This window comes from Pseudomyrmex gracilis, unplaced genomic scaffold (genome assembly GCF_002006095.1).
Source record: "Pseudomyrmex gracilis isolate BER0280 unplaced genomic scaffold, ASM200609v1 scaffold_148, whole genome shotgun sequence".
Classification (NCBI taxonomy): Eukaryota; Metazoa; Arthropoda; class Insecta; order Hymenoptera; family Formicidae; genus Pseudomyrmex; species Pseudomyrmex gracilis.
This window is the reverse complement of record NW_018020732.1, coordinates 266,034-292,606: the sequence shown is the minus strand read 5'-3', so window position 1 is coordinate 292,606 and position 26,573 is coordinate 266,034. Positions and strand designations below refer to the sequence as shown.

Below are 26,573 nucleotides of genomic sequence, written 5' to 3'. Positions count from 1 at the left end.
CCGAGCGATCCGGAGAAGAGGAAAATAAATGGCTCGGATGACTGATAGCGCCGGACTGCGAAAATCAGTACGGCGGTTCTCAGCCGCCGCTAGGCGCTCCAAAGAGGCAACGGGAGAATTAGTGATGTGTCGCTGCATCAAAGTTAAGCCTACACGCTCGGCTCGGGACGGACGTGAGATTACGTCGAGCGACAAGTAGAACCAGAAAGGCTAATGAGTGGCCGAGTTAATACCGGGCTCAGTGCCGTGCCCGCTGTCGCATACACGTTTGATATATACACACACGTACGATATATAACGCGAGCACGTACGTGTACGAGCGCGTTCATGAGAGAGAGAGCACGACTTTCCATCCCCCTTTCTCTCTCTGTCCGCTCGACGACGGGATCTACGCGAGCCGGCCCTCGGTTTAAACCTATGAATGCATATTCAAGATACGAATGTTTTAAATCCAGGTGGGATTATTCGCCGACGAGAGTAGGTGCCGCTTCTGGCGGACGGAGAACGAGAGCGGAGGCGGGAAACGACGAGCTCGTCCGAGTGTATAAAGACGGGGGGGAGGGCTATTTTATTATTTTTCATATCGACAAGAGAGGAAGAGAGCATGAAAAAAAAAAAAAAAAAAAAAAAAACGGAGAGCACGACGAGAACAAAACGGGCGACGGAGAGAAGCGGCGCGGCGCGGCGCGGAGGGCTGAGGGATTAACGGCGATAAATTTCGCAAAAATAGGGGCTTACGCTGTCGCGGGGCGACAGTCTAATCCCAGTTCCGCGCGCTACCCCCCTTACGTAGAGATGGGGGTACACAACTCGACGTAGGATCGTCGCGCGAGAAGCGACGCGCTGCTGGTGGCGATGCTGGCGAAGGTCCTTTCTCCTCTCGCCCTCCCTTCTCCTCCCTTTCTCGCAGTTTTTGCAATTATCTTGCTGGCACTCAAGTGGCATCTTTTTCCTTTTTCCGCGCCGCCGTTTCCAACTCTCCCCTTTACAGTCGATACACTCGCGAGATTCGCGGAATACATTCTCTTCCGTTGGCGACTTCAAATAAAACGCGTTTTTACAACCTGCTCGCGCGGACACGCGCGTAACGAGATGGCTGTTTTCCAACCGCCCACGACGTCTCGCACTCGCGCCATCAAGGCTTCATCGCGTAACTTCATCAAAAGTCGCCTGCGCGGCGAGAAGACGACGCAGGCGTCGTCGTCGTGAAGTTGAGCGAAGGTGCATCCGCTTTTCGTTTGCGATACCGCGACGTGCGAGTGGGCGAGGATGGGGGGAGGGGGAGGAGGGAGAAGAGAAGCGCGGAGGGAAAGAAGGAGTTTCGGCATTCAACTCGACGTCCAGAACGGACGCAACAATGGCCGCGCATCAACATAATTACAGTTCGCCTCGGTTAGCATTGCGCGAGCCCGACGAGGGGCCAAGTATTATATTCAAATGCGAGGCGAGGCGGCGCCAGTAAGCAAAGCAGAAACCTGGGCAAAAGGGGTTGCCGTGCCCTGCGGTCCAATGGCGGAGGTTGAAGGTTGTAAGTTCATCGGGGGAGACGCGAATGAGAACGGTAGAAACGCGGGACCGAAGGACGAGCCGAGAGGACACAGAAATGTCGCTTCGAGCTAGCTATCCGAATCCCGAGAGAGGAAATTACGTCGTCTGGCTTGATCCTACAGTCACCTTCGTAACGTTTCCTCTTAGTTGAAAGAGAGCCAAGCATTAGAAAGACGAAGGTTTCGGTGACTGACCGCGTAGTACGGATAATCTTCATTCGACTAAAAGCAAGTGAGAACATATCTGCTAGACAATATTATGTGTGTAAATAAATAAAATATTATAACACAGAGTATCTCTTGTAATTTTTATAAGTGTAAAAATTCCACGCCATCGTCAAGCGCAGATAAGAAAATTTCTTCTATAGATATGTACGTGAATTTTTTGTTTTTTTACATTGTATCAATCTCAAGTGTGTGAGAATCCTTTTGCAGGCACATCGTAAAATCAAAAAACACAGACGAAATAAAAGACGATCCCCGGGGAGGAACGCAGCGGTGAGCGAAAAAAAAACGGACGATACAAGGGGACTCAGGGCAAGAGCATTGACTTCTCGAAGAAGCGAAAGGCTCGAGGATTTGTTCGAGCGGAAAACTGCCGGTCGATGTATGCAAACGTCTCCTCCACGTTCTACCGAAGCCGATAGGGTGACAACGGGCGTGTCGTGTCGCCTCTGGGAGCCGGTTTCCGCGTTGCGAAAGAATTGTCCCGTCCGCGTGGGGCGCGTTTGCCCACCTCGTGGTAGGCGTCGCGAGACGAAGCGGATGCAATGCGCGACGGTGGACGGAACCGGGCTCGTGGACCTTGACCCACGACACGTCAAGGACGGACGAGCGGTGCCGGAAGCAGGTGGATAATGGTCGGTCCAGGGGTGCCAAGGGGACAATAGATGTCAGCCGGTACGCAAGCGGCACCACGGCGGGACCGAGATAGCAGATCTAAGTGGGCCATGCCGCGCTACGGTTATGGCGGCATAAAACGCTCCCGTAGTACCGGAGGGGGCGCGCCGCGGCAGCCGCGCGACGGGTCGTGGCGGTAGTCAAGTTGAGTGTCGGAGAGAGAGTCCCTTTACGGCCAAAAAAACTGCCGCTATGATTGTCTATGCAAATTGTTTAAGATATCCGGGGTGGAAGGTAGTTCCGCGTCTTTTGTGGCCGCCGTTTCGCGAAAATCGGCACACCGGTGTGTCTCAGCAGTTGACGCAGTGGCGCTCAGTCGTGATTCTACGCGCGCTACGGTACAGTTAGTCTAATACTTTTGCAATGCTTTTATAGCTGTCGCGTATAAATCTTTTTTTGATCTCTTTTTTTTTTGTTTTTTGAACACATAATATTTTCTAACAAATTGCCCGTATAACTTTTAACGACACTCGGTCAACGTTTGATCGGTCAGAATTTATTTATAACAAGCGCGACATCGGTACTTCTTTGAGTGTAGGACAAGCATAAAGAAATAAGATCTATAAGAGCATAACCTGCCGGCTTTATCGCGCTATAAAGTATTAGAAGTAGGTAACGTCCCGCGTTGCATCATACACCTCTTAATGGCCGATATAGATGAATTAAAGATCGTATCAAGATATATTGCTACGTCGGCGTGCGAGCAGCAAATGAAGCGCGTTTCATTATCGATCTCAATCGCGAAAGACGTTAACGTTTCGGTCTGTAGGACTCTACCACATGCAGGTAATGGCATTGCTGGCTCGCGGTTTGTGTGCAGCATACCCGGCGTTACCTATCTTAGATAGCTTATTGATTGCCTCGACTGCGCTCCGTGTCCCACCATTACGACAATGTAGAAACTGCGAAGACAATGTATCTGCTCTTTCACGGCTGATGTAGCTTTCAAATTTCTTCTCGCACGCTCATATAATTCCGCAATTTTTCAAATCTCACTGCATCTTGATTATTATCGTGTTTAAGTTGCAAAATAAAAAAAAAAGAGACTTACGTCACTAAATAATTTAATAAACAATCATTGCGAACAATTTCGATTTCGTGCGTGCATCGACGAATTCTTGCGACACGTGAAAATAAAGTGCCGTAAAGTTGGAGAGTCGGCAAAAATATAATTTCGTAGAATGTTTCCATTGATATAAGAGGATTACGATGTATCAGGATGAAGTGAAAGGATAGTGGGAGTGACAGCAAAGACAGTAAAGCAGTGGGATAAAGTGGAGGCAGAAAATTGAAGAATAAAAGGAACGACAAAGCGCGGAAGAAGCGAAGTCACGGGAAACTGCAAACTAGACGGATATATCTTCCGGGTAAATTAAAATGGATTATATATGTGGTCTCTGCCCCTCAATCTCACTTCTCCGCTTTTTTGCCGCATTGTTAAAGTTACCTAGGATGTCTCCGCTATCTGACTGTATTTATCAACGGGCATTTCACGCATCAACTTTTTTCTTTTATCACATATTAAATTTAAAAATATTAAATATTTTTTATCAAATATCAAATATAATCGAATTTTAAGCAAAAGAGAACCCAGTGTGTTTTTATTCGCGATTTAATGTTCAATTTAAAAAAAAAACCGGCAGCAAAATTTGTGATCGCTTTTCGTTATTTTACAAACCCCCCCGTACCGTATAACTTCGTTCTCGAAGGTGTACACGCGCGGAGAAAGGACGACGCGAGGGGGAAGTACTAGGTCGGTGCCCACAATTCTGGAAAGCCCAACTCCGCCGCCCGGGGAAGGTCGGGACACGGAGTCGACCATGATGTATGCTTCTCTTCCGTCTAATTAAACTTGGGGAGGGTCGCAGAGTTGGTTGGTTGGTTAGTGCGCCGGTTGTACGGACGGACGTACGTACGGTCGGACTGACAGCGAGGGGCGGTCGGCGGATAGCTTTCAAAATGACAACCGGAGAGAGAGAGAGAGAGAGAGAGAGAGAGAGAGAGAGAGAGAGAGAGAAAGAGCGAGAGAGACTGAGTGAGGAAGAAACATATCCGAATGGACATCGCCGAGTTAGACAGAGACGGAGAAAAGATCCGCGCCTCTCCGCGAACGCATGAAACGGTACTTATGGACGAGAGTGGGATCACCATCGACTTCCTCCCGGGAGACTCGATGCACTTAACTTCTATTACATTATTCATACGCGACGATAAACAATCCGTTGAAAAAAGAAGACGCGGCGGAGCGGGCCGGACGTTCGTGCCGTACCAAACTTTTATCGAGCATTGGCAAGCGTCGCGATTTTCGAAAATATCGTCGAGTCAGCGTAACGCGGCAAAACATGCGAACCGCGCCGCGCGCGGATCTGCGCCAACGAATACATAAACTTGCTTTTAGGAAATTCCATTAATCTCCAGTTGCACTCCGGCATACACGGGGGTTCGTTTTGTGCGATACATCGACTGAACGGTACTATTCTGTCTCTCTGCCTCTCTTTCTCTCTTGTTCGTTCTTTTTCACGTTTCCTACGAATATCGATAACAAACATTTTTCTCTCTTTTATTAAAAGGATATCTTGCGAAATCGGTACAAGGGACTGTACCATTCGATTTTTCATGCTTTCTTATCGTCGGAATCGCTTACGTGTAACTTATGACTCAAGACAGAGTTACAACAGCGCGAACATTCGTACATGATCTTCTTGGCCAATCGCATCTACTTCTTTCTGTAAAATTGCCCAATGCTAAGCTGATTAATAACTGTTGGCGCGCCCCGTGAGCGTAGATTTACTATAGATAAAGAAAGTACATGGCACTCGAGGAAGAATTAAGCAATAATATTAATAGCCCTTTAGATACGAATAATCCAATCGTGTGATTTTTTTTTCATCAAAAACAAAATATTTGCAAAATATTTTAACATCTGCACTTAAATGTGAGGTCGCTCATTTTTATTTTTAACTTTTCTCCCGAATTTCTAATTTGTAATTCCATTTTATAATTTATTCGCAACATTTAGAATCTTTTATATATCCTTCAATCTTCGCAACGAAATCATATTGCAAATTATTAAGTTGTCTTTTATTTCTAACGTTTCCCATAATACGTTTCCCCCAATCTCCTTCGCAATTTTATTTCGACATTTACCTTTTTCCCTCCTCCACATCCTTTTCGTTCTACAACATCACTCTCGCCGCATTCGCTCCTCCGATATTCGCTTTAGCATTGAACGCTACTTATTTCCTCGCCCCGTCGATCTCTTTCTCTCTTTCTCTCCCCGTCTGTATCTAAACTATGTGTATACATAAACTATGTCTATTCAACCGTTGCGGTGCGGTGCGCTCCGCTGCTTCCCGTCTGCCGTGTCAATGCGGACTAGCTTGCCGCGAATCGGGACAGACCATTGGCGCGCCCCAACAAATTCCTTGGCGCGAGACGTCGCGCGATTCCGAACGTTTAAACGGCCAGGTTAAACGACAGCGGCCGATAGCTGAACGCACGACCTGGAATTCCCGACGGCAATGCATCTATAACGACGGAAACGGAATGAGCGACGATCGGCGTATTCGCGTCGGGAAACACAATGAATTTATGGCGGATACCTTCGACTTGCTCACCGCAAACATCGCCAGAGGAGGAACTTCGGGGAGAGAGAGCGCGCGTGTCATAATTTCCCGTCCGGTTATCGAATTGTTTGATGCGCGCGTAGTGACGCCGACTTACAAACGCGCGCGCGCGCGCCAAGATCGACGACGGGTCGTCGACCTCGCGCGAGAAAGGGATTGTGTCCGCGATCGGTCCGCGCGGCGTTAGAGAAAAGCATTACACAGGAAATTAGGACATTAAACGAAGAGAATCGTAAGGTCGTAATTCGTCCGGCGGAAAAAAGACGAGATTTCGCGGACGGCGCGATGGGGAGGAGAATTGAGGAAGAGTGTTTAAGGACCTTGGCACTCGAATAAATACACGGTTGGCTCGCGCCAGTTACTCTTTTAACGTGTAATATGTATCCGGCGCACCGAATGAATTCGCGAGCCGCGGTGCAGTCGCTTAATCGCTCGTAATAACGCCGAGACGAATGCGGCGCAACCCCGACGACGATTGTCTGCGAAAAACCTTCCGTAATTTCTGCGGCGGCACCGCATAATCGCTCGCGCGGAAGAGGACGAGAGTTCCGTGAGTTCTGCCGCGTCTCGAATCCGACGCGTTTTTTTTCGTCATTAACGCGTTTCTCTTTACGACACGTACAAACGAATGAACCTTCAAACGCTCGCAAACGCCGTTCCATTTATATTTTGTTAACTTTGTAATTTGCAAATGCAATTGCAAATGTTGAATGAAGAAATAAAACTCTATTATTTGTCGCAATAATTACCCGCTAGTGATATGTTGCGATCTCGCGTGATTCGAAATCGCATTTTACACAAAAGTGATATTAATGCAAAAGTACGCGCTGTAAGTTTACTGACAGATATGAATGAGAAATAACGAGTGTGAGAACGCAAGGCACACCGGGGATTAGTGCGTGTATCGAGCAAAACTCGCTCCCCCGCGCGCGTACATCGAAACAAACTTTGAACGAATCGACAGACATCGAAACTCAGTCCGGCGGAGAGGGACCGACGCGCCGGGGGACGGCGCGCATCGGAGTCCCGATGCGCCGTCGGTTTACACTAAAATCCTTTTAACTTGGGCACCGCGTATGAGGTCGTTAACATCCGCGAAAGCTCTCGACGACGCGATTAACCGAGAGGCAGGAGGAACGCCCGACCGCGAGCTCGTCTTTCTACGTGCGAGCGCGGTATCGTCATCCTGCAAACAGCGTATATGCATTAAACCATGAACCCACTATCCCCGACGTCATATCCAATACACGTTGTTAGGGGGTTGCTGAAGCCGCGATACAGTACAGGCAAACGCAGGGAGGAGGATAGATGCGGGAAACGGGGACAGGCGGTGTGGGGAGAACGGTAGGTGGCTGCAGGGTGGTTTCGAGGGTGGCTGCCAACCCCCCCAGTGCGGTAATGGCATTAACCGAGCTGCAATATGATTACCGCTCTCGCAAGGTAACCTGATCACACCCGAAATCTATAGGGTGTCCGGGTGTGCGAGATAGAGAGAGATAGATAGAGAGAGAGAGAGAGAGAGAGAGAGAGTGCGAAGAAGAGGAGGATAAAGACAGAGTAACTAGTGCAGTGAGGGACAATGTATTGCGCCTGGAATATAGCTGCGCAACGTTACGCAACTGCGGCGACCGTCGTCGCCGGGGTGTTCTGCTGGCGTTTCTCCCCCTTAATCGCGTTGCGCTTTTTGCGGCTCAGATTACCCGTGAATCATTAGATACTCGGGGCTCCGGATAGAATCGAGAGCTACCACCACGGACTACTGTGCTACGGAACGTTCCTTATCTCTCGGCATTACGAGATTAGCCTCTCGCCGTTTCTCTCTCTCTCTTTTTCTTTGTTGACCTCTTTTTTCATCGTTCGTTTCTTTTGTTCGACCGAATCGTGCTTTTTTTCGCTAATTACTCGCGGACTTCGACATGTGCACGCCGGAAAAAACGTGAAGTTTCTTTGTGAGCTAAAAGCTTAAAAATTCCGAGTATAATCAACGCACGAAATTATCATAAAGGTTGTAAAAACAATTTCTCACAAGAGTTTCGAATCATCGCGATGACGATAACGTCCAAATACCATCACTCCTGATGACGCTGATATTCGAGACTAAAGATACACGATAAAATTTTCCGAATTTTTCTTGATAAATAATTCTCTCGAGAAACACATTGTCTGTTTCTCAAACTTCTTTCTCGACGTGTGTATTGTGTATATGCACTTACCGTAAGATGTTGAAAGAGCCACGCCCTAAGGATGTTCGTCGCGACCTTAGGAAAAATACCTCGTTTCTTTTGGTTCTTCTTGCCCGACGAGTCATCGTCTTCCTCGCCCGTTCCCTCGCCACTGCCGATACTGGCGTTACTCGCGTCACCTACAACAGTATAAAGAGAGCCAAGGTCATCACGCGCCGTCTCGGTAAACAGTCGAAAATATTGGCAACTCCCGGTTTGCATATACATTTTGTCAACATTGCCACAATATAAATTTAATCTTATACACATACATATGTATAAGATTAAATTATATATACATATATACATATTTATAAGATTAATAAATTATATTGTGGCAATGGACTGTACACATAAATTTATTCTCTTAATGTTTTACGACATTTGCGAGACGTCTCGCACGTCGACGTAGGATTTCCAACGCGTTTAAACCGCGCTCCGATTTTCGGTCCATACCCTAGTGGGCGATAACTACCTCGACCCTAGGGCTGGTTCCCATGCATACAAACACCATTAAGCCACCCGCAATCACCCGGCCCCCTTCGACCCCGTACACACTCTACGTTCTCGGCTCGACTGTGTACCCTTGCCACTTTTCCACCCCACCTCGTCGTCCCGCGTGCATTAATTCCCTGTCATTTATCAATCTTAGCTTTTTAATTGCGCAGTCACCGGGGACCCGAAAAGCGGGACAGTAACGAAAGATATTAAGACACTTTTAGGTCCTTCGAAAGCCAATGTCATTTTTTCACGTTACGCGTGGCTCGAGTTATTCATTGTATTGTAATATCGTTTTCTTAAAAAGTCTTTTATATATTTTCTCACTACACATAATAAAATAAAAAAACATACGCCTCTTATATTTTAATTTCTTCGATACGGCGCTCGTCCGCCGCTTAACGTCACTTGACTAGCCGCAAGCCACAAGCAAACGTATTAAATTGAGAAATTGACAAACACAAAGAGTTGATACAAAAACTACTTACAACGAAGTGTTCAGACTAAAGAACGTAAACAATCGAATGCTTTCGGCGATTGTCGACTATAATCGACGCTCGCCGTACAGACACATTCGGCGTTCGTCGACTATATAGTCGACGCTCGTCCTCGAGAAGTTAATTGTGTGAAGATTGAATTTGTTTATATCTTATCTAAATTGTTTGTATATTTCAATGTAACAAATTAATAATCTTTTATCTTATATTTTAATTGCGCGGGAATTGAATTTGTTTATATTTTATTTATATTATTATTTATTTATATTGTTTGTATATATTTCATTGTAACAAATTAATAATCTCCCATCTAGAAAAATAAATACCTATAATATTACAGACGATTGTAATAATACGAACAATGTTATTACTCTGTCGCGACGTGGATTGGAGAAGCGATTATGGAATAAAATGCAATTTCGTTGGAATTCCCGTGATGTCCCGGCGAATCAATCTCCCGGATGAGGTCGGGCGCCGGAAGTTCGAGGTTCCCTTTATTCCTTCTCCTTGCAATCAGGCAGAAAGGAGAGCGGAGGGCTACTTACGCCGGCGGATTATAAATGACCGAGCCTTATCGTGGTGCCCAAGGCTCCCGGTTCCCAAGGTTCTATCGTAACAGAGAGATCAGGGTGAGCCCGGCGCTCCCAGGGGGTTCACGATGACAGGTCGCCCGGGGGCGCTGCCTAACTCCCACCCCCTCTCGGCTCGTCCAAAGAACGGTCTCGTGCCCGAGATTAACTTTGAATTCGTCGTGCGGACCGTCAAGGGGTGAGCGCGGGCGGGCAGAACGAAAAATTTGTCCGTCGTAGGAGCGGACGGACCGGAACGACGGGAGATCGATGGAAATCGGTGCCACGTACGACGTATTCTCGCGTGTGTCGCTTTCCTGAAACGAGAGGGAGAGAGAAAACGAGAAAAGGCGTCTCTCTCGGGCTCCGCGATCACGCTTGGTGGGCATTCATCGTGTCGTGACGCGACTCGTTCCGGCGATCTGACAAATTCTACGAAGCGCAATTTTCCGGAGGTTATTGAAGTGAAAATTTTAATGCTGTATAAAATGTGTATTTGCAAATTTAATTTGCAATCGGTAAAGAATTAAAGTACAATTCTGTTGAGAGTAAGACACACTGAACTGCGTCAACCACAAATCGGCAGATTAATTTCGAGATGACTGGCGATTCTGATGGCCGCATTTTTTGTTCCCGTTCGACCGAGCTCGTGTTCCATTTGGGAACGTAAGACCCATTCTGGCGGCGATCGTTGCGCATACACCGCAAAAACGACGTTAGACGTCCACCCTCTCCACGGACTTAGAAGCCCGTTAATGACGCGTTCGCGTAAGTCGAATAGGGCGGCCTCGTAGAACGAGCGGCGAGTGGCTAGCGGAATAACGGAATGGCTAACGGGAACCTCCCTCTGATTGCAGTTAATTTACTCGCTGAATCGGGTTAATGTAGCGTACCGGTCGTACCGTGCTGCGGTTCCGTACGGCGACGTATCGGTGTCCCGCCGAGAAAGAAAACGCGCACGTTGTCCTCTCGTATCTTCGGAGTATATCGTTTATCGCGCTCGACAATTCGAAATTCTTTTTTAATCGCGCAATAATTCTTCTCGTAATTAATGAATTCGATTTTGTAATAATAATTTCGCACAAAACAAATACAGTGTCCGAACATGATTTACCGACTGCCGCACATATATATATATATATATATATATCTTGAACGCGGACAAATCGCAAATCGTACGGAAGAACTGAAACTGGAACAACGTTTGGCCACCTAACAATGTGATAATTTATTGCCGGCTGGCGAAAGAGAGAATATCCACGAAAACGCGATCGCATTAAAAATATTATATTATGATCGCAATAACTCACTCAAAATGTACGACACGGTCTTCCGTGACAGCTCGTTAAAATCTTATTTGACTTGCGATACTCGCCCCGATACACGTTGATGCACATATGTAATCCAGCTGCACTGGTATTTCACGCGCGATCATCCGCCCACAGGCTGTCATCGGTAATGTAATGTCGTTTCTCGTCGCCGCAATCGAGCGCGCGTCATGGGATCAGGATCGTGATCGACAGCCCACGCTGAGCTCCGTCCTGGCATGAGACAAGCTCGCATAAACCTCACCTACTATAGATAGTATCTCTCGCGATATTCTTACTCAAAATGTTTTATTACAATTCAAGTATATTTCGTTGTCCCGCACGTGAGAGAAAAGTCCGACGGAGAAAATTACTTTTGCTATTTTTATTGCGGTGAGGGAAATTACGTGGCACTTTTTGTCGGCGTTATAATCGTGATTATACCAAACGTGGTTTCAACTCGTACTGATAATCAATATTCATACCGTTACACTCTATCATGGAAATTGATAGCACGAGGCTGCCTACGCGTCTCGCCACCGCGACGACAAAATCTGTATTGACGAGCGAATTTTCACGGAGCAAAAGCGGACAAGATGACACGGAAAATCCACACACGCGTACACACACACACACGCACGCACGTGTGTCCAAGCGAACGCGCGAACGCGTTCATTCACATGTGTACTCGCGTGCTCTCCGTTTACGAGAACTCTCGGTCGGCGAAAAGAGAGGAAGGAGGGATGGTAGGAGCCATATCGTCCGCGTGTTGATTTACGCGGCGTACCGCGCATTTTTACTGCCGCGTTATAGAGATTTAAGTGCGGCCAATTATACGTTTTATGCCGTCTCCGTGGCCGTGTGTCTCGGCCCCTTCCTTGCTTCTTTCCGATCCCAATGGCGCTTCCGACCAACGTGGCTGAAACGACGAGTTCCACGGTTTTTCTTTCTCCCAAACTTCTGTCGCAGCTATACTTAGCGAATGGAGAATGGACGAAGTCTCACGCACACATCGGCGATAATCTATTTCGAGAGATATATGGAGAGAACCCAGGCGCGCGCGCAGCGACAGTTCATTCTCAAAATTGAAAATATCGCGATGATAGCACAGGTCAAACAATCGGTCAATTTCGATTTCCGTTTCGAACTAAGAATATTAGTTCGAATGCAGAGACGAGATACCTGATTTGCGCGCGAATTTATAGACGCTGCCAAGTGAGAAACCCGATGTGGACGTAAATTTAGTACGTTAGTTTCCTAACTCTGTTCTGTTTTATTCTGTTCATTCATAACGGTGATTCGTATGTATATTTTATGTGGGTTATGAGATTCCCTTAATCTCTCAAATTATTTAGAATTTCCGAGGAAAATCGATGGACGCCGATGATCGCGTCGGGATGGAACGTCAAGCCGAGAACATCTTCCTCGAAGACGAGGCCGCAGCCTCTATTTAGGGTGGCCGCGCAAACTGTCGAAATAACCAGCGCATATGGCCGCCGAAAATAAACTCCTCCTTATTCCCATCCCGTCGAAGCGAGGACCGTTCTCGCCTCTCTCTCTCTGTTTCTCTCCCTTCCTTCTTGCTGTGACTATCTTTCTCTCTCTCTCGCCTTCCTCCCCTCGCCCTTTCGTCGCAGCGCTTCTTCCAACTACGCGGGATCCGCTTCGAATACGACTTTAGACGCGAGCTCGAGAGTGCGCGACCCTCCCGACACGAGCGTAGTAGGTAGAGAACGCGCGCGCGTATACCGGATACCGAGACATTTATTTGTTGCCACGTCAGCCGAAGGGCGAAAGAAAACAATAAAAACCAAGGGGAAAAGGATGGGACGTATACACGTCGTCGCGGGGTATCGCGTTTCGCGGTCACGATTACAAATCGCGCGATATCGAAGAGAAATTTTGTAATCCGCACGGGAACTTGCGTGGCAGATTATTAATCGCTCTCGGAAAAAGCGAAGTCTGCAGTCCGGTAGAAATAAACGAAGTTGTGTTGCACACAACGCACATAGTCTCGGCTTTCGGCCGTGAAGAGCCTTCGGCTTCGTGATTTCGCTCGGCTGGGAGAATCGGCGAGAAAGGTCGTTGCACCAAAACATCGCCGGCTGCTGATTCGAGAATCCGACGCGGCCTCGTTCCCCTCGCGGGGAATAAGGAGTCTCCACTTCGACGCGATTCCCGGACTATTTTTGACGATGAAATGTGGCTCGCCGGTGTTTCTTGCCTCGCGCGCGAGAGAAAGAGAGAAATCGTCGCGGTCGATTTCGCGAAGCGCGCGCGTAGGTATTTCGCGCATCTGCGCGGCGCGCTCGCTACTCCGGGAGAACGCGCCGCTTAATCCGGGAATCTGCTTAACCGGGAGATTAATCGGCGATTGTGGGAGAGATGAGGCGCGATGAGCGACGCTCTCAGTGGCGCGGGGAGATCGCTGTATATCGCGGCGCTAGTTGGTGTGAGAAGCGCACTTTGTGGAAGTTTGTCTTTCAAATGAGCCGCGCGACGCACATAATTTACTACGTCGCGTTTGCGCGCCTCGAGCCTTGGCGAGCGACAGAAGCGGCGACACTCATTTTTACGAAACTGTTCTAATTACTTATCTTCATTTTTAAAAATAATAATAATAATTACGTCAGGCGTGACGGAAACGTTCTTACATTTTCTTTTTGACGGGATGAGTCTTTGATCTTTCGGGAAGTTAAGACGCGTATGTATTGACGTTAATGCTGAAACACATAAATAAAATAAAAACGCTGTTGATGACTGATGATTATCTTATCACGGAGATAATCGTCCGAGGAGCTCGCGGCGCGGCCGATTCACACGAGATGAGGATCTTAGATTCTCTCGAGCATCTTCGTAAACACCGATGACGCACGACACGGTGTACCGCGCGGAACGAAGAGGGAAAAGACCGAAATATCTGCCTATCGCTACGAGCTGGGATAAATATGAGACGAAAGAGCGACCGGAGACGTCGCAGCTATGCGCGGATTAACGGACGGAATGTCGGTCTCGCTTTCCGTCCCTAAAAAGCATCGCCTTTCTTTCCTCTCGTCCCAGATATTATTGTTATGATAACGAAGAGAGCGTTTCAGGAATGTCGCTGCGGAGAGCACAACGGAGATCGGCGATCGAGTCTAATTCCTCCGATTGTTTATACAGAAGCGGAGCGAAGAATCGGAGGTCGACGAAAAGAGAGACGTTCGGGAAGCGCGAGCGATCTTTCCGTCGGCTCGTCGTCGTTTGTCAACGAGCGAGCATCCGCCGACTTCCCTCCCCCGATTTAACCGACGAAGAAGCGTGAACTCGTTAAAAACAGCACCGACGGAAAAAAAAAAAAAAAAAAAAGAGAACAAAAAGAACTCGGAAACACATCGGCGGAATTTCCTTTCGCACGTTCTCTTCGCCGGCGGGATTTCGTCCTCTTTTCGCCGACCGCCGCGAGGTGCAAAACGAGAAACGCGAGTTGCCAAAGCTCCGTGGGTGAGAAGCTAGCGCGTATCGCGGGATTATGGCGATAAATAAAGCGCCAGGCAGGAAGAAAGAGGCCGAGGCGGGTAAGAGAGATAAAGAGAGAAAGAGAAAAAAAAATAAAAAGAAATGCGCGGAACGGAGGCGCAATACATATGAACGAACGAGCGAACGAGCGAGCGAGCGAGCGAGCGAATCGCAGCGGCCGCGCGAGAGCGAAAGAAACGAAACGCGCGGCTGATTGAGACATCGGCGGAGCAGCTGTGACAGTTATCTGATTCATGGACATGCCGAGTGTATTTTATGCCGTACGACCTATGAATACAGATCGATCGGACAGCGGCACGGAGGCCGAGGAAGGCTCGAGAACCCGGAGGAAATCATAGGTGCGCCTCCGCGCGTATATGGCTGTATCAATTACGCGTGTGTATACCTATGTGGACTCGTGAGACACGTAGCTTCACGAAGAAAACGGGCACGAGGCGCAGCGCAGCGCGCGAGGCGACACATCCCGACGACGAGAGAACGACGTTATTAGGATTCATCGAACGTGCCGATCCGGCTACCAGTTCCGCGCGAGGATCCTCCGCTCGATAACAATCTATGCGTGATAAATCGCCGACTTTTATATCCGCGGGATCCTCGAACACGTTCGCATTTAATTCGCGAACGCCTTTTTTTTTTTTTTTTCAGAAATCCGCGTCGAGAAGAATCGCGGACGGAATTATATTTACGAGCAGAGCTGAGGGACGCGAGATAAACACACGTACAAAAACTAATGTGACAAGTACGAGAAGTTTCTTGCGCGAGAGCGGCGTTTTAAATAAATTTCGTGCGCGATTCAATCAGCGTAATTGAAGGAGATGTACTTCGCGAAACAAGCGTAGACAAATAAGTAAAGCCCTCCCCCCTCCCCTCCTCGCGATATCTCCGGCGCGACGTCGCGCCGCGAAGCACGTACGAAGATTGTGCTAATTAATGCCACGACGAAACCGTGCCGCGACTTCGGTGATGCGCTGTTACCGCGATAATTACCGGCAGAACGTGAGGTTCCCGAATCCATTCGGTCTACTCGGTGAGAATTACCAACGCGTCGCGAGCGATAATTTACTCAACAATAACAACAACAAAAAAATCATCCGCAGAAAAAATCTAAAAACATTTTGTTTGTTTCGTAAGATATATATCTCTGCTGCGTTTCTAAAACTGCTGTAATATACGACTCGCAAGTGAGTTTTTTTTTCTTGTTTTTTTTTTTTTTTTTATGAATAAAACAATAAAGTCGAAAATCAATCACGCGCTTGTTTGTCGCAATCGTATTATTAACGAGCGAGACTTCCAACAAATTGTTGTTTTTCTCCAGACCGGTTGATACATTATTCAAACGTAACATATGTATACACAATTGTCTACGCATTAATATTATGGAAAACTATGCGTCACTTAATCACGTGTCACCGCAATTAGAATGTTTTAATACATAGTTAGCGCGCGTAAACAAACCGTCCGTCTTTGTAATTTAATCGCGAATGCCATCGTCGGTCGAACAATTAACCCCGTGCTCGCGAATAGATACGAGCGACGGCCACGTGTTTTGCAATTCCAAGTTTCTTTCCTTCGGTTTCCTGTTGATGCGAACGACGCGCTAGCGACACAGTCGACCGACAATTCGCGCTCGAGATCCGGGAAGAATCCTCGCAACACTCGCGCGTGTTTACGCAAGACTTTCGCGCTTATCCCTTTGGATAAGTGCGTCAGCTCTTCGGTCTCCGAAGAGGCGGCAGTAAAATCGGTCGTTCGACCGGCTAGCAGCCGTCGTAACCCACGGAAATAAAAGCGTTAATGGAAACGGGTGGATGCATCGTCGCGGTGCGTTCGTCGAGAGCGCGTGTTCTCGTCTTCTTCTTCTACTTCGTCGTTGTCGTCGTCTTCGTCGTTGACAAGCGCGGATAGCTTTCGGGACATGTGACGAGCACGTGTCCCGAACGGGAACATATCGGCTTTCGTCCTGGGATTAGTAAGCCACGGCGTGGATCTCTTTTCCTCGCGCCGGCGAACTTGACTGCGCGCGGCGCCCGAGTTTTACTTTTTGTCACCGTGTGCGGCGTCGCGACGCGTTTAAACTTCTCGTCATGCGCCGCGATGCGTTAACGCTTTTCGTTTATTTCCACGTCCCTACGTAGTTTTCTGTGTGCTCTCTTTCTCTCTTGCCTCTCGCGAACGATAATTTATAAATCGATCGGATTTTCGGTCAACGGTGACTCCCTTCTCTCGATAGTTCATTTCTTGCCCCGATATGTGCGTATAAAAAAATATACACGTATTGTTTTTATATATAAAATACTAATTTCACCAACACGGTTTCTTCAAACAAAGAACGTTATTGTCTCCGACCAAGAATTTCGCGCGCGAGATTATTTGCAAACTGCCGCAATCGGTTGACTCGTGCCTACGCACGCGCGTAGAGTATATATCGCGCGTAAACAGGAGACACACAAACCAATTCGCGCTGGGTTTCCGCTTGGTCGAGAGTCGAGAGAAATGAGCGCCAGTAATGAGCCAGAAAACTGGCGACAGCTTCGCTATGCACTCTATATCCTATTCCAACGAGACGGGACGCGATATTGTGCTATGTTTGTCCGCCGCGCGCACACGCGCGTACACGAACACGCGCCCCAAAGCTCGGGATGCGTTTGTGCGCGCGCGCGTATGTGTGGGCTTGCATGAGAGGCCCATAACTCACGCGGCTGGCCCGCAGGCCCGTCTTGTTAGCGCCCCGCAGAAACCGAACTCAGATTCTCTCCTAACTATGATACGGTCTCCTTCGCAGCGATATATACGCGGGATGGTGTCGGCAAGAGTCCTTCGTGGCGGATCCGATGCGAAGGAGGAGAAAAGGGTGGAAATCGACGATAGAAAGAGCGCGGGGGCAATCCCGGGAACGACGTAAAGAAAAAGAAAGAAGAGGAGGAACAGAAGAACAGCCGAGTGAAGCGGGGTGAAGAAGGGGGAGGAGGAATGTAAAACTCTCTTCCCTTCCCCACTTCCGATCTTCATCCTCTACCAGCGCGCATAAATGCATAGCTATCTCCGGACGCATCTTCCCCGGCGGAACGACCGAACGAAAAGAGCGCGTTATCGGTACTCCGACCTGATAAATCCCCCGAAAGAATAATGAGTCGACATTATTCATGCCGGCCCGTCAGCGTCGCTCGACCGGTCCGCTCTCTCTCTCTCTCTCTCTCTTTCTCTTTCTTCCTCTCTCGTTCGTTTTACCAAAGGCAACGTTTCGGCACTTCGCCATTAGGGGATCCCCGAAAATGGGCGCGGGAGAGAGATCCGCTCGTGGAATCGGCCGGACGATATTAGGACAGCGCTTAGTTGGATCAACTGGAATTCGTTTGGGGGGTACACGGGCCGTATAGGGTTCGGGCGACCGGTTCGTTTGATCGATAGCGCGCTCTGACTTTTGCCTGATACCCGTTCCCCCGGTCGGCCAACGTTAGGAGAACGACGCGGAAGAACCGTTCAGCCCACAATTTACGCGACGAATTTTTCAGACGGGCTTAAATTCTTACAGGAGAGGAAAAAAAACGAGGTTCTCTCTTTTTCTCCCGGGATCTCATATACTTAATACGCGCGCCACGAGCAATCGGAGTGTAATGATTATATCATCGCGGTATAACGCAAATCTAACGAGACCTCACATTAACAAATACGCTCGGCGCGATAAGAACGCGGGGTATGAGAAAGTAGAAGTCGCTTATTCACCCCGTGAGTGATTGCGTTTCGTATTCTTTCGTTTTTATTAATGCAGGTAATAACCCACTCCCTATATAATAATACGTCCTTATTTGTCTAAACTCTCCATCTGCGGCTGCAACAACGCGGAGAGTGTGCGAATTCACGGTTGTCGTGACCGGCCGCGGTTCAATTTCCGTTCTACCAAGAGAAACAACGCGCCTCCCTCCTCTCCTCTCCTCGCCGCGCGATGCTCGATATTACTACGGCTAGATTCGAATTGCCCCCCTACCGAATGCACGCCCGACGCCGGCATCTACCAGTGACAGTGAGTGACACGTTTAACGCGTCCGTTTTATTACAACTTCCCCCTTTGGTTCTCTCTCGCCAATTTGACCCGTGCTATAAAACACGCGGCGACAGATTCGGCGTTCTACAATCACGGAACCGAACCGGACCGACCGACCGATCGACCGACCCCACGCGCTCGGTTTCCGCGCGTTGACGAGCGACGATACCGAGAGGAGAGTTTGCGGTTCGCGCTCGCAAGAAGGAGGCGAAAGATCCCAGGCTGCCGATACGAACGGTGAATTATCGCGGCAAACAGACATTCAATTTTCCGCGATCGCGTCCACGAGCGAAAAATCAGATACGGAGGGTATCCTTTCTCCTCTCCGGCGTGTCAAATTCCGGGCGCGGAGATATAAAAGTCGGCCGCGATATATTTTATACGAGCATGTCGGCTATATCGACCGCGTCGACGTATCCCGATCGCCGATAAGACTCGCGCGAGCGAGCGTTCTCGGCCAGAAGTTGGAAGGAGGATTTTTTTCTTTGTTTTTTTTTTTTTTTTTTTTTTTATCCGCAACACGCATATGCGGAGCGGAGAGAAAACGGCGCGAAGCAGGCAAACGTGAGGAGCAGAGAACGAGGCCGCTCGCCTCTTTCTCGTCTCGGACGCGCCGCGCGCGTTATTTAGTGCCCGAGCATAGCACAACGCCATGCTTAAGTGCTCCGTTGACTTACATCCCCACCGGACTAAAGGAGAGAAATGTTTTGTCGTTCCGTCAACGAGCGATGATGGAATATCGCCGAGAGCAAGGCGGAGCGACTGAATTTGTTGGACACGAGCTAGGACAGTCACATATATGAATGATTGTCATAAATACGGTCTTACATCCGAGAGAGAAAGACTTGTCTCTGTTTTTCCTCAAAGTCTAGCGCGTATCACGCAACGATATTCAAATTAAAAAAACATCTTAATTATTTTTATATACACGCGGGTGTGTAAAAAAAAAAAAAAACAGAGTCACAAAAAGTGAGGAATATATTCGTCTCGATTTTTCACAATCTGTGTGATAATGGATCTCTATTTTAAGTACGCGTTTTGTAGAACCGCATAAGGAAAGCCCATATGGAAGTCCGAATACGGCGGGGTTCTCGTCCCACTAGCTTGCCTTTTAGGTAACTACACACAGACTCGTCCGCTCCTAAGCATTCGAGAGATTGGTCTGAAAGCGCGAGGGTCGTCTTAACACGAGCCCGCACACATGTTACCAAAGGAGGATGGCGCGCACGAGGTGGCGAACATCGGGAAAGGAACGAGGGAGGGACGTAGTTCGGTCGGGATGGAAACGGCATTCCATCAAACCAGACTCCATCTTACGTGTCTATGTCTAAACTGCGGCCAACGTATCTCCGCTTTTTTCTTTTATTTTTCTTTTCTCTCTCTCTCTTTCTCTCTCTCTCTCTCTATCTTTCTCTCGTTATTCTTCCGTCGTTTTCTCGTCGCCTGAATTCGATCAATGTGAGATACACAAACGTATCTCCGTCGCGACCGAAATGTTGCGCAAAAAATGCGACCGACGCGAAGCTATTCGCAGAAAATGCAACATCCTTGTAACGTCCGCGAGCTTAACGCTGTCTCTAAAATTAGTGGGTCGAACCGGACGGATCAAAAGAAACTTTGCTTTTCTCCGACGATCAGCCGAATTTCGTTTTCAGCGTAGAGATATTGCCCGCGCGAGTCTCGCAAAGTGCTGAGCTAAACGCAATCTCGCGTTTGAAATAGCCACAATGCGGCGATTTAACCCGTGCCCGCGTAAAATGACAGTCGGCGAAGAGAAAGGCGGGCAAACGTCTTATTTACAATGGCGTCAATTAGCGGTCGACTGTGAAAGCGTCCACGAAGGAGGGTGCAAGCGGTCGTTTAATGGCGCCTTACTTACGCGCTCCTCGTGATTTCTCGGAGATCGGGGATCGACGTGGAAGCTTTAGTCTGCGACTGTGAGAAAGGTCGACGACGCGACGGCGAATGGGCGCGTTGACGTGGCCCGATGGATGCATTTTTAACGTAACCAAAATAGCGGCGGGTGCGCGGCATTCGGAATAGCCTTCGAAGAGAGCGAGAGAGAACGAGATAAAGATATCCAAAGAGAAAGAGAGAGAAAAAGAGCGCATGTATTCGTGTGTTAGCGGCGAAATGAAAAGAGAGAGACAGCGAGAGAAAGAAATCGAGAGACAGACAAAACAGCGACAGCTGCGACAAAGACGACACCAATGTGAACCGACGACGACAGGCGCAACTGTAACCGCGTTCGATGCTAAATTTTCTATTACGTTTCGTCTTCAATATATCATTAAAAAAAAGAAAAGAAATTTTGTTAACATTCGGAAACACATTGTTCGTTTCTTCTTCCGCTAAAAAATCAAATATCAATAAAATTTCTGCTAATTATTGGCGAATTGTGAGATCGCACGATCTGGAGGCTTCTGTAAAACGAGCGAAATCACGAGCTGATTTATGTAAGTCTGTTGCAAAAACATGTTCACACAAAGGCGAGAAGTTCCGAGGTCAGGCTCACCTAGAGTGACACGATATCGGCGGCGACGATATCGACAGTCGAAGACAGTCGTAAACCCTAACCCCTTATGGCGGCGCGCACAGTGCGGCTCACACGGCCGTGGCACGTCGCTATCTCACGAGAGACCAAAACGAGAATGAGCCGACGGAGAGGACGAAAGAGAAGAGTTGCGGTTCGTCCGATATGCAGATAGAAGAAAGTAGGTGTCAGAGTATGTGCGCGCACCAAAGGCTCGCCGCGTGGGCGAAACGCCCCGTTACTTTACGATTATTTTACCGTCGACCCGATCGTCGATGTTGCCGCGCCGGGGGAAAAAAAAAAAAAAAAATAGAAGCGACAAAGTTAAACCCGAAGGGAAAGAACGTGTAGCCTTCGTTACTTCGGACACGTGACATCGTCCGAAGGTTCGTAAAACGCGGAAAATTGTGGTTTACGCGAGAGTAGTGTGACGCGCGCTGCATTACGGATAAACACTGCGGCACGTATCAAAACTAAAGTGACATCGAGAGAAAATTCCTGTCGCTCTTTTGAAATAGCAAGCTGAAAAATTAACAAGCGCGAAAAAGAGTGTTTACAAATTTGTTCGCGCGACATAACATTTCGAAATTTACATCACGCTGCTAAAAAAAAAAAAAAAGTCGATATCTTCGGTTTACCGATGGAACTGGAATTTTCTAAGAGGCGAGATGTACGAGAGAGACTATTTATATGCGTTGCGTATATATATGTATCGACGCAACAAACGTAATATCGGTTACGGGGACGATCGAGGAAGAGAAGAGGGAGGAGATCGTGGCGCGTGGACAGAGATTCTTACGACCTCGTAAATCAATGCGCGCTCAGATTGCGCGGCTCGTATTAGCGCCGGTTTTACGGCGCACTTGGAGAGATAGATTAAGTACAGGCGCGACCTTAGCGCCGATCGACGAAACCGGGTTGTTGTCGGTGGTCGCGGTCCGATAACGATTAATGTTCTCGCCCCATTAAAATTAGAGAGAGAGAGAGAGAGAGAAAGAGAAAGATATCTAAAGCGTGACTCGGTGCGATCGGTCAGGACGTTGATCCTTTGCGTGTCAGCGTCACGTGCTGCCGCCGCTGTGTTCAAAGATTATGTAAAAGATATTTAAGGCCCGCGGAGGAAAGACCCCTGTCTCTTCTCGTGATTAATGAAGAAGATGAATTTTTTTATACGAAGGTACCGCCGGCGATGTCAAGGTCACCGTAGGTGTCTTGACGTCGCCCCGAGCACGATAATTTATTCTGAATGTTTTTTCTCTCTCTCTCTCTCTCTCTCTCTCTCTCTCTCTCTCTCTTTCTCAACTACTTGCATCGCTTCCAATCAGCCTTTGGCGTTTTCACACTTTTACGCGAATTTCAAAGAATGCATAATCATCGGTAGAATGTTGCGTTGAAAGTCACCAAAAATTGTCTCATCGGCATTGTTTCGGTATTCGAGCAAGAAGCGAGCGTGAAAAGCGCGTATATCGTCAATTTGCATCGCATACACGCGCATAAATGCTCGCGAACGCGAAAACAACGACTACAACACGGAACCACGACTGCAACGTCGTCGCGTATGTAAATGCGCGGAGGCACCTGCAGTGATAAATTGATTATTCCCGACCCTCCCTTTCGTGTCTCTTCCTTCTCCTACCGCTGGCGCGAGTAGTTCTCTCGAGGCCTCTTGAGCAACGTGACTGCTCGATCGAGGCCTGTGCCTCTAGGTCGCATTATAATAAATACATAATGTCGATACTTTATATTTTACGCAAGTAGAATTTAAAAAATACCGTAAACGGCGCCCCCGGGGCATCGAGCCTGCAATTTCGCAAATTTCTTAAACGTTCGGGATACGTATATATGCAGGAGAAAAAATAGATGGCCGCGGGGTGGCTGAATGTTGGCTGAGTTTTAACGTGGAAATTTACCCGAGCTTCGGTAATGTAAAACTGGATCAAATAATAGAATATTCATGCGAGAATATAAATGAAGATTAGAATATTCTTGAGAACATAAATCTTCTCAACAGCAACGGAAAACCGCGAGAATCAATCGGAGTTCGTTTGGCGATTCAAATTGCATTGCGATCTGAAAAAAAAAAAAAAAAAAAAAAAAAAAAAATATCGCGTATCAAATTTCAATCGTTAAATGCAAATGGCGCGGGAATTTGCGTCCTTTGATTAAATCACGTCGTTTAGTATCGAATCGAACGGGAAGATACAAGAAGACAGTTCGGAGTGGCGCGGCGCGCGCGTGATCGTGTCATTTCGGTAACCGAGTCAATACGCCATTGAAACACTCGATGCCCGGAGTCGTCGAGTGCCTCGTAGAAGCGCGCGTTGCGTGCACGTTGCATCCGAAGAGAAGGGAAGATTAGGGGCAGCAAGGGCGGGAGGGGGAGAGGAAATCGCATTGTTTCTCTCGCCGTGGCAATCTGTTGTCGGCCCTCTTCACTCGAGTGTCCTCTCGTTCTCCCTTCAACATCATCCCCCGCGCCACCAGCATCAAACCACGACCATCGCCGCGGCGGCATCACCGACATCGCCGGTGATCGTCTAGTCTCACCCGCTATACGCCCGCTACTTTTCGCCGGCTTTCAGTCGAGTGCTTAGACTTTTCGACCACCCTCGATTTCGGCCCCTCGAGCGAACGCTCGAAGGCTTCGCCACTCTCTCCCCTCTAGTTCTGACTGCAACCCCTCGAAGCGTCGACAATTAGTTTCCCATTGACCTATACCGCGGACCCTCCGTCGGTATATATCTCGCGAAAGAATTAAACCGGAACAACAAACAAATAAAGGGTCGCTTAATCAAACGTATATATTATGTCAAAACCCTCCCGCATATTAACGATATATAAAGTCTATGTTTTTAAAATCGTTAAAAACACTAATAATCCTACCAGAAAAAGCGTGTGTAAATAATCGATTCTATCGATCTTGATTGTTGCCGCTTTTATCTCGACGCTGATTAAACGTTTCTCGGATGTGATTCACGTCGTACGAATCAAGAGGTATCGCCTCGCGCCGTTCGAGCGCGACTTTGTTGCGCGTGTCTTTAAAAACGTTAACTTATATAAAGTCACGTGACAGGGAGGAGAGAAAAAACAACACGTGATTGTACTTTAGTCACGTGTCTTTAAAAACGTGACTAAAGCATAGTGTTGTTTTTCCACTCGTCCTTCTCACTATGTTTTGATTTTGATTTTCTCATGCGTTATTTTTGACATCTCTCTAATGTGTATTATATGATTTGTAAGACGTGTATACTAGCTGTTACAAGCGGTGACAAGTTGTGTTCACTGACACTACACGTTAAAATAAAAGCAATAATAGCGTGCGCCTGTGTTGTGCTAGTTAAGTATAAATTTAAACACACAAAGGCGGATATTAGATTTGATCTTGTTATCATATTTCACTAAAATGCGGGGAAACAAAAATGTGTTTTGTTTGCAACAAAGAGTGATTAAAAATGTAACGTGTCTCGTTTGACAATTACTCGCGCCAACGTCCGGTTTCCAAGGAGTCACGATCTCATTACCGAATCGCATACACGATCGGCGTTTACGGCGTCAGGTCCGCGCTGGTCCGCGTGCGTTGGCCGTGTGTCTGACACCGCCGATACCAGGCGATACCAGTCGGGGGCACGTGTTGGTCGTGAGAGCCGGTGTGTCACGTCCGGCAGGTAGCTGAGAATGTAGCACATGAGGTCCCGGCGCGTCTCTTCTCTCTCGCACGTAGTAATTAAACGTGCAAGGGAGCAAAAGTGCGGCACCGCTAATTAACAATGCTGAGGTGTCGAAATCGAGTCGCAATATTTCACCAGATCCAGGTTGAATCGTTCGCGTCGATCGACGAGAAGGGAAACGCGAGGACGACTCACCGTATAGATTTTTTGGGACACGGGCAACTAATAGGGCGGGGTGAGAAACAAGCCGCCGAGAAGATAACGGCGAGAGAGAGGTCCCTCCGTCTGGTCCGGCATAATAATTTGTGAGTGCCTCTTTCCGCTCGATGTCGAAGAGGAGGCGAAGAATGAATGAAGAATGAAGACCTGACGTCTCAATTACGAAACGAAAAGATCTCGGGATTAGAACAATTATTGCTTTTTTTTCATCTGTCGCGACGCTATTAATATATTTGCGCGCGCACATCCTCGTGTAAGATTTCTTTCAGAGACCTTATTGTATATCTTTCCTTAAAAAACTTATGAAAGCGTCAGAAATTGTCAAACAGTCTAAAGACTCGTTTTCACATCGTCAACGTTAAACTATTCAAAACTAGAATGAGACAAACTTCTCGTAGATGATCCGGCAAAAAATTCCGGAACAACAAGAAGATCTCGTTGTATCTGTGCGGGTTAGGTATACGCGATGGATCCCATGTACGAGGAAATGTAATGCCGTAATATAACACAGCGGACGTAGCAGTAATATCGTTGCGAGCGAACAAGATTCCGACGCAACGATGTAAACGCATCAAGTGCTTCGACAGCGCATTCTAATAGATACACCTCTCCCGCGCCATGTCCTTTAACAACGAGCCATATTTTAGTTCGCCAGTTTGTAACACGGCGTCGGTGACTATTCGATAGACTCGCCCCACCGCGACGCGCGCAATGTCGAGAACAGCGGAAAGGTCGTAAAGGTCGATATTTCTTTCGGCGGATTCCTCGCGCTGTTGAAAGATGTGAAAAGAATACCGCGAGAGAATTCATGAGAGAGAAAGAAAGACAGAGAGAGAGAGGAGGAGAGAGAGAGAGAAAGGATACATTGTCTAGCGTGGAATTTTTTTTTAAAGAGACGGGAATCGCGCGGGATGCTCTCCACGACGCCGTGAAACGGCAACGCATCAAACGACGTCGGCGCGAGTTACGCGGCAGAAAACAAAATGCAATTAACGACAATGGCCGCGTCTGTTCATTAGCATTTTTTTACGTGCTCCGCTCGCGGCCTTTGTTCTATTTTCATTTCGTTCCATCACGGCGATCTACCCGGCTCTCCTCTTTTCCACGGCCAGCCACTTCGCTCCATCGCCGGCGCGCCGCGCGCTTCATCCCTTCGCCTCTTCACCTTCAGCGTCCATTGTTGTCGGCGATGGCGGTGCGCTCATTGTGCTCCGACACAATAATAATTGCGCTAATGATCGCGCTCGAAAAGTGCTTCGTAATCGGCGGGGTAGGGACCCCTTTCAGATTCTTTAGACCGTTCCTTAAAGTAACTACCAACGCGATATAAAACCTTCCGCTCAATAAAAAAAAAAAAAAAAAAAAAAAAAAAAAAAAACGAAGAAAAACGCAACAAGTCAAAACCCACATGCGCAGCACTAACTCT

The 26,573-nt window shown here is 47.9% G+C and overlaps 1 protein-coding gene across 1 annotated transcript in view; it reads right to left on the bottom strand.

Annotated features, from left to right (window-relative positions):
• The window catches only part of LOC109857154 (homeobox protein homothorax), a 298,008-nt gene that overhangs the window by 52,771 nt on the left and 218,664 nt on the right, over window positions 1-26,573 (bottom strand). Inside the window, exon 10 of the mRNA XM_020433208.1 lies at window positions 8,287-8,435. Within this exon, the coding sequence (XP_020288797.1) occupies window positions 8,287-8,435 (149 nt within the window). The remainder of the gene's footprint in view (window positions 1-8,286; window positions 8,436-26,573) is intronic.